This window comes from Gossypium hirsutum, chromosome D01 (assembly GCF_007990345.1).
Source record: "Gossypium hirsutum isolate 1008001.06 chromosome D01, Gossypium_hirsutum_v2.1, whole genome shotgun sequence".
Lineage (NCBI taxonomy): Eukaryota > Viridiplantae > Streptophyta > Magnoliopsida > Malvales > Malvaceae > Gossypium > Gossypium hirsutum.
Window position 1 is genome coordinate 4,744,619 of NC_053437.1, and position 9,150 is coordinate 4,753,768.

Here is a 9,150-nt window from a genome sequence, read left to right on the forward strand (position 1 = left end):
ATGCAGGACAACTGTAATCGAAAAGGGAAACCGATGTTAAGGTTTCCACACAAAGTAAGGCCACAGTCCTTGCCTAGGCTTCTAGCGGTGGAAGCCCGAGGGAAGAAAGAGAAAGGGGCAGCAGGTGCAGGAGGAGAAAAAATAATTGAAGTTTTGGTCTTGCTATCCTAACGTTTCAGTGGCAGAGAAAGGAGATTAATTAATTAAGGCTGAGGCTAACCAAGTGAAGCATTCTATTTCTTCATCTAACAGTTATTATGATTCATCCCCCACCCTTGTTCTTTCACCCTTGTGCCAATGAAAGTTATGTATATCTTTCTGGTGCCAATCAATCTGTGCTGAAAAGTCAGTCCACTAATAAAGCCAATTGTAGTGTCATTTCATAACCAAAAAAAGTCAAAGTACCCTTTGGATATTTTTCTTCATATATTTCTACACATACCAACCAAACAGGAATTAAAGAAGAAAATCCATGTTTGACTTCACAATTAGAGGTAAAGAATTCTTTGTAGTTCATCCAATCAAATCTGAACAATTGGGAGCTTAACATAAGCTACAACACTTAAATAGCCAGCAACAACAATCTAATAAACATAACAAAATGGCAACAATTATCATTTTCCTCACGAGACTGTTTTCACTTTGTGTCATGTTTTCAAGTTATATGCTCTTCTCTAGTTCAAGTCGATCATAAATCCGTGTAGGAAAATAAATTCGACTTGAATGATCAACAAATGTTTAAATTTGTCTTCTTTCAAACAATTTCCATTAGTATCATTCTAAAACTATAAACATCAACTTTATATGATATTTCCAATGTTTTTATAAAACAATTAAGGAGTTATATATCCAAATGTACCTCGTGTTGCTGTGAAAGAAATAATGTTGTCATCCACTTAGTACAATTTATAAACCCAAAATATGAAACTTTTGGATTAAAGCTTTATATTAATTTATTTGTACTTTATAGTTAATTTTAATTATAATTATTTTGATAATATAATTTATAATTGTAATTTGTACTAATAACCTAAACAATTAACATCTCCCTAACAATTTTACCATTTGTATCCTCTTTTGGAATAATAAGAATTGAGAGAAAACAAAATTTGTATGAACAATGTTCATTATATTTCTCTCTTGTTGGCTATATTAGTGTAACATCAATTGGAAGAGTAAAATTATTAAAAAATCAAATTAAAATCACAAAAATAAAATAAAAATAATTTAATCTTTTTAAATCTTCAATGAATATCCAATTATTACAACATTCATTTATTTAAAAACTATTTTTATACTTTTTTTTAAATGCTAAAATGCCTTGAATCATCTCAAATGTGTCTAAAAATATTTAAAACTTACTAAATTTAAATAAAAAATCATACCTAAATTCAAATCGAATTAAATAGGTTTAGAAGTAGGTAATGGGGTTTTTGCAGGATTGCACTATTAAATGTGAAAGTTCCTTTGGCTATAGGAGTTACGTAAATGAAGCTATACCTCATTCATCCCTTCATCCATTTCCTATTTCTATTTTTACAAATTCTATATTCATGTGTTCTAATTTTGAAAGGTATATGCCTTGAGCACAACTTTTTTTAATTCTTGTTAGTTTATGAGATATTTTCACCTTTTTTTAATATAAAAATATGTTTTAGTTTCTAATATTTTAAATAGACAGGTTCTGTTCTAATACTTTATTTGCAAATTATGTCTATTGTTTTTAATAATTATGAAAATTGCAATCAAAATCGATGAACTAAAAATTCAACAATAATTAAATCAAATAAAACGTGAATATATTCAAACAAAATTAATAGATAACATCAGATCAACTAATAGTACTGTAAATTCAACAATAAAGGGAATAATTAGAATCTATATAAACAATGAAGAAAGAATTAAAGACGTAACAAGAGTTGCATCCAACAGGACCAATACTGTTTCGATTACGTTTTGCTACCGCGTCATGCCGCTGCCTGAATTTGCCTATTTGATGTAAACCCACGGCCCCTTCCACCATATTCCCAACAAAATACTTATAGTTACCCACAGACAAACAGTATTCCTTTTTTTATTAATTCTTTAAGAGTTAAATCCTTCTCAATCATTAAAATATTCAGATTCATTTCTCCCCGTTGAATAGAGGATATAACAAATTCGTTTGGATATTTCAGTCTAAGCAGGAGGCAATATACTTTAATATTATTGATTATTCTTTGATTTAAAGAATCATTCATCTCAATTGAAAACACAAATACCTTTTTAGGAAGAAATCAAGCTCTGCTTCCGTGTTGCTCTTGTATTGCTTTTTTTTTTTTATGTTTTTTTTTTTGTCTGATTTATCATAATCTTCTTTAACATCTTTTTCTTGGTTTGAGAGAACGGATTTAAAATTTCCCTGTTTTTATGCATCTGATACAAGACCCCCTTCACCTATGGGTTCTTTTTCTTCTTGATTTCGATTCTCTAATCCAATAATTTATTTTTCGTTTGGTGCTATAAGGGAGTCCCTTTTTTTATTTTCAGTAATATTTTTATTAATGTTCCTATTTCCATTAAAATTGAAAAGAAGTTATTTTATTGGTATGATCCATGGTTTAACCTTATATGCATTATATAGCAACACAAATGCTGGGAAGAACCAAAGTTCTAGATTCGGTATAGGATGACTTAGTATTTCTTAATTTAGTCCCATCCAATCAAAATGGCTTCATTCTTTATTGGGTGGGTTGCTTTCTTAATCTTGATAAGTTGTGAAATAAAAAAAGGTCCATTTTATCAATTATTTGATAATTCTTAACCACAGTCTTAATATTTTTGTTACTCTTGGTACTGGTATCGACCCAGGACTCAATATCGACCTTATTTCTAAGACAAAAATGAAGAATTCTTCAATTAAAAAACTTTTTGTGCGAAAAATTCCCCATAGCATCTAGGATATCGCCTTCTCCTAGATAATTATGGATAGGGATATCCCTCAGTGTATCAAAAAAATTTTGTTTATCCATGTTGTAATGATAAGAACTCTCTTCCCTCTTATTTACTTGGAATGGTGATCATAAGCATACGGGTCCCTCTTATCTTGATAATTAATATATTTATATGATAAAAAATCATATCCATAGTGTTTTTTAAAATTAAATTTTTTATATTTTTGTTCTTGATTCAATTTATATTCTTGAGTCAGTAATGAGTTCACTTGAATTTTTTTTTGTAATGAATTAATCTTTCTTTTTCATCTGAATCCTATTTTGTTAAATCTTTATTTTGAGCCAAATAGTGTTGAGAGTCATTGTCTTGGTACTAATTTTAGCCATCTATTCTGAACTAAATTGTATTGATAATGACTCCTTAACTAGTTTTTCCATTCATTTATTCCAAGATGCCAAACGATTTTTTGTCTTAACCTATAATGATGTCTTAATCTGGAATGAGATACTCCATGTTCTTCAAAATAATCTTTTATTCATTTTTAAGAAAAAGAGATGTTCCATGATATTGAAGGATAGGTTTGAATTATAAAAACTAATAACTTGGGTTTGTGATAATTTGTAAAATACATATGCTTGTGAGAGGGAGGATAAGTCACAAAGCTTTTTCATTTTTATTTCTAATTCCTTGCCACGGCCACCTTGGGGAGGGACTTCATAATTGTAGCCTCCATCTTCCATCCTATCAGCCAGTTGTCCATTGTATCCACCACGTCCACGGCCACGGGAACCTCGCCCTCTGCCTCGACCATAGCCACGATTGTGATTCCCGCCTCCATCCTCATACTCAACATTCCCTCTACTCATTGGCCTTCTTCTACCATCTCGACCATTATGTGATCCTACCTTCACCTGATTAACTGGTAATGGAGGTTGATTCCCGATAGATGACATATCCAATTCTATTTTTGAAAGGGTTATAGTAATGATGGACACATGCCTAGTGGTCTCCAATGGAACAAGTCTTTCTTCCAAAGGCTCCCCCATACCAGTTATATTCGTGGATCCAATTGATGTAATCTGATGAAGACCCACAATTCTTTTCTTAATTAACTCTACAATAGTTACAGCCTGTTAATGGCTTTTCCCATTGCCTTAAACACTATTTGATTGGAGCCGTTTTCCTGAAGCAAAGTCAAGGCGTAACTGATATAATTGCGCATACTGCCTTGATTGCTGATCCCAATCTCCTCCTCGTCAATGGGTGTCTCTGCTTTCGGCCTCTCCACACTCTGGTATCCATCTTTAATGCTTTGTTAATGGAGGATTAATTGGGAGGGTAAGCTACACTAAGAGGGACCCCTCTTCTACACCTTATTTCTCTTTCTTTTACACCCTAATGCCTTGGCACATAGGGTGTATAATATATATACTTTAGTTTCAGATTTGTGATTGTGAATCGAATTCCGATTCCGATTACTGTTAGGAATGGAGTTCTTACTGTTTTTATATAATTAGTACACAAACCTAGGGGTATAGAATTAGGACATAAACTTTAATGTTGAGTCCAGGGGTTCGCAGGGAGCCCGGCTCGGAAAAAGTTTTTTATTTAGATTTTTCAAAATTTTTAAAACTTTAAATTAGTAAAAGTAAAATTTTATTTTAACCCTTCTTAAAAATGATAAAAAATTAATTTAATTTTTTTTAAAATTATAAAAATATAGACTATTAAAATGATAAAATTACATTTTAACTATTATAAAAATTACAATTTAATTTCGATCCTAAAAAAATTTCTAACTTAACCTTTGTTGAGCCATTGAGCCCAAATTGTAATGTCAAATAATTTAATTAAATAATGGACTTCTCTTTCCTTCCTAGAGATTCTTTCTTATATTAAGAATGCAGATTTAACCATTAAATAGAATACAAAGAAAATGATCTAAACTATTGGGTGTAAACAAAAATTTCTAAAGATTTTATATTAATTTCTTGCACATATATAAATTGTTTTCTTAATAGTTATGTATAAAAAACAAAAGTTTAAAAATAAAGATTAAATGTCGATTGAGTCTTTAACTCGATTGGTATGAGTATTATTGTCAATGCAGGAAGATGTGGGTTCGAGTGCGCTGAAGTACATTATCCTCTTATTTATGGGTTGAGAAGGGACTATTGGTAGTTCTAAATCTTGTGTCAAAAAGAACAGATATGGTCAAAATATATAATGAGATTGTTCAAAAATAAAAATAAAAATTAAATCAAAAAATTAAATAAGACCATTGAAACATTGCATAACTTGCAATAAATTATATTCCCATATCTATTGAATTCTTAATTACTAATTACTACTTGACAGATCTATAGAAAATACTAAAGACTTTGGAGGTATTTCAAGGAGTTCATCTTCACTTTCAAGCATATTCAAAACTTTGGTCATTGAAGGACGATATATGGGCTTCGTCTGTATGCACCAAAAGGCTACAATTATCATTTTCCTCACAATTTTGGTTTCATTTTCACTCAAGTCTTCAAGCTTCATGTTCTCCCCTAATTCAAATTGATCATAAATCCATGTAGGGAAATAATTTTGACTTGAATGGTCAACAGAATCTTTCAAATTTTTTCTCCTTCCTACAATTTCCATTAGCATCATTCCAAAACTATAAATATCAGCTTTATACGAGATATTTCCAATATTTTTATAAAACAATTCAGGAGCCATATATCCAAATGTACCACGTGCTGCTGTGAGAGAAATAATACTATCATCCACTGGATATAATTTTGCGAGACCAAAATCTGAAACTTTTGGATTAAAATTGTCATCTAAAAGAATGTTATGTGGCTTGATATCAAAATGCAAAATCTTCATGGCACAACCATTATGTAAATATTCAATGCCCCGACCCACCCCAACTACTATCTCAAACATCTTTTGCCAACTCAAGCTGCTATTTCCTGTTGAAAATATAAATTTGTCTAACGACCCATTTGTCATGAAATCATAAACAAGAGCTTGTTTTTTTCCCTCCACGCAAAATCCAATAAGTTGCACCACGTTCACATGATGAATCCTTCCAATAGTTGCAACTTCATTGATAAAATCTTGGCCATTACCTTTCGATTCCTTTAGCAATTTTATTGCAACGAGATTACCACTTCGAAGTTTACCTTTAAACACAGTACCATAACCTCCCTGACCTAATTTATCCTTGAAACCTCCTGTTATTCTCTTTAATTCAGCATATGAATATCTTATAGGCATAAAATTGGTTTGACTTTGAAGAAAGTTCTCAATCAAATCATCTACCGACAGATGTCTTCTTCTTAATTTCCGTATAATAAGAACAGCCAAACAAGATATCCCCAAAAGTGTTCGAGCTAATATAATCCCTATTTTCCAAGAAAAAGTAAGTAAAAGAATCAATCCACACCGATATGTATATATTAGTTATTAAAACTTGGTTTGATTAATGCTTATTTTATTTTTTTGTATTGTTTGCTATTTGTTGAATCTTTAATTTATTTTTTACTTTTAAACTTTTCATTTTCTATTGAAATAAGAAACAGTAGATGGAACCTAATTTAAGCAATGTGCAAATGCTCTATTTTTTCAAGTACAAACTCCGAAACATAATTTTTATTTTGACCATAGTATCATAAATGTACCGATTTATACATACCTGTTATTGTAACACACAAAATCTGTACTCCTGTTAAAAGAAAGATTAAAAAGTAATTGTTACTTGAATGCAGATTAAACAAATAATTTTCCTAGCATTTATATACTTATACAAATCTAAGTAATAATTAATAAGACTGCTTGACTGGTTGAATTTTGATTTTGCACAATTAATTTAATATATTTTAAAAGATATTTAAATTAATATTTAATTATAATTCAAGAATCATATTGACTATTAAATTTATGAATTAATGTGCCACATGCTCAATCCATAATGAGTGAGCAATCGTTTCAAATCAATAATACTAATAATCATATTATAACATTTATATCTGAGAGCTAATTAAGCGAAAAAGTGGGAAAAAAAAACTCACATATAAATATTAAAGAAATCTGGAAAACATACCTCTACTAGGCGCATCAACGAAGTAACCCTCTATAGAAGTGCCACGGAGAATTAAGGCCGTGTTGCTTCGTATATATAAGCTAATCCCATACATCAACCCCAAGAACAACGATCCCACTCTGGATTATGCAAACAAAAAATAAACACTAAAATTACGAATAAATATAAACAATACTAAGTTCCATATTGAAAAAAAAATAAGAAAAGTGCTCACACGTGAGAAACTGAGTTCCATTGCTGCCAACCATCATCACCAACCTTAGCATCATTAGGAAAGTACCATTTGAATTGGGTGCCCTTCAACAACCTTTGGTAAATATCAAAAGTAGAGACGCCAGTGATATCGGAAGGCGTAATTGGAACCAATGCTTCAAATGTGCATGAAGGATGGAAATCAGAGGGCGCAGCTACAGTACGCAAAAAATAAAAGTAACCATTAGCTGCATCTGAAGGAGAAGTAGAGCAACGAGAAGCATCGATGTAATTAGCCGAAGAGTTTATCATCTTGGTCTTGCAATTTACCACATAAATCTCTCCACGATCATTCATATCAGCTCTATTTAGGCCTAGTACCCCTAAAGATGGGTTCAGCCAGGGGGAGGAACTATGAGGAACGGAGCAGTTATCATCCCCTAGACTCGCATCCACGAGAAGAATAGTTTGGTTGACATAAGAGATGTGTTTAACAAGGAAATTCCCTTTTTTCATAGGGAAAATGGTGCGGTTATTCTCACACACTAGCTCTACCCCATTAAAATTAGGACCACAGCTATGGGCTTGGGTTCTTAATCCAAAAGGGAAACTGATGTTAAGGTTTCCACAGAAAGTAGAACCACAATGCTTGTCTCCTATGCCTCTACCGGTGGCAACATGAAGGCCAAAGTGAGTTAACAAAGCAAGGAGTAGGAGGAAAAATGATGCAAGTTTTTGTCTTAGCATCCCTAATATAGCTTAACTAGTTTCAGTTCAATTTGAGAGATGGAGATTTAATAAACAACAAAGATTAAATATGACTTTATCACCAAAAACCCAATAATTAATTAATTAATAGAATGAATTTTATTTTACAATTGGGTTCATTTGACTGAGCGGATAGGGGGTGGCTTCTACTATAAAAGTCAACGGCACACCACCCACGACTAAAACCAAAAGATTGCTGCTGTTTGTTTTTTTGGTCGAATTCAAGAGTTTGACTTTGACTATATGCTATTATTGTTTTTTTTCTAACACCGAAATTATTGTTATTAGAATGTTGACTTGGTTGATGTTGATTTACACCTAACCTAAGCCCTCCCTTATGGACATAATTGTAATTTTATTTTAGTTTCTTTTTCTTGATAATATTATTTGAATTTTATGCTAAATTTTGTCTCCTTTTAATTACAAAACATATTTCATTAAATCAAAATAAACACAGTACTATGGACAGTAGTTGAGGTGCTGTCCATTGCTTGGGAGAAGGTTTTCTAGAAAGTAGCTACCGAATGTGACAACAGAACTGAGATCAATATGCTAACTGATGATACAGTGGGCGTGAACAATTTGCCACTGTAATAACTGTCAAACAACCATGCAAGAAATTTAACAACAAAGATTAAATTAAACAAAAAATAATGTTGACACCATTTTTTTTGATAAAATGGGGTCGACTTGAATTTTGAAAATAAAACGAAAATGAGAGTCGCCACCAATCTTTTTTGATGATGTGTGATCTGGTCACCTCGAAAAACCGTTGTTTTTAATAAACAATCTAGATTTATTAAAACAACGCTTTTGGTCTGCGAAATTCAGAAAGATAAGTTCGGGAGTCGGTTACGTACGAAGAAGGATTAGCACCCTCGTAACGCCCAAAAATTGGTACCCAGTTGATTAATTAGTGTCTTAGTGTCGAAGATTGAAAACTTTGAAGAGTTTTAAAAAATACGATCCTTAAAAAAACTCGAAGCACATGGATTGAAATTTAAGATTCTCTTGTTTCGAAGGAATATCACATCCAGCACGTTAAGACACAATACTTTAAACCATCGAAGCCAAGATCACCTTGTGGTTTCAAAAAAAAACATACTTTGAAGTTTTAATAGGATATTTGGCTATTTGGTCAAATGAGAGATCGAAACCCAGCA

General features: G+C 31.6%; 1 protein-coding gene and 1 pseudogene across 1 annotated transcript; both read right to left on the minus strand.

The window, feature by feature from the left end:
* Positions 1-3,452: 3,452 nt before the first annotated feature.
* On the minus strand, positions 3,453-4,753 carry LOC107928063 (uncharacterized; annotated as a pseudogene).
* A 449-nt stretch (positions 4,754-5,202) lies between these two features.
* LOC107928048 (rust resistance kinase Lr10) lies at positions 5,203-7,997 on the minus strand. The gene is made up of 4 exons (XM_016859203.2): positions 7,242-7,997; positions 7,028-7,146; positions 6,620-6,649; positions 5,203-6,329 (listed from the first exon to the last, which is right to left on the minus strand). The coding sequence occupies exons 1-4, from the start codon at positions 7,964-7,966 to the stop codon at positions 5,275-5,277; spliced, it is 1,929 nt and encodes a 642-aa protein (XP_016714692.1). The 5' UTR covers positions 7,967-7,997; the 3' UTR covers positions 5,203-5,274.
* Positions 7,998-9,150: the final 1,153 nt, after the last annotated feature.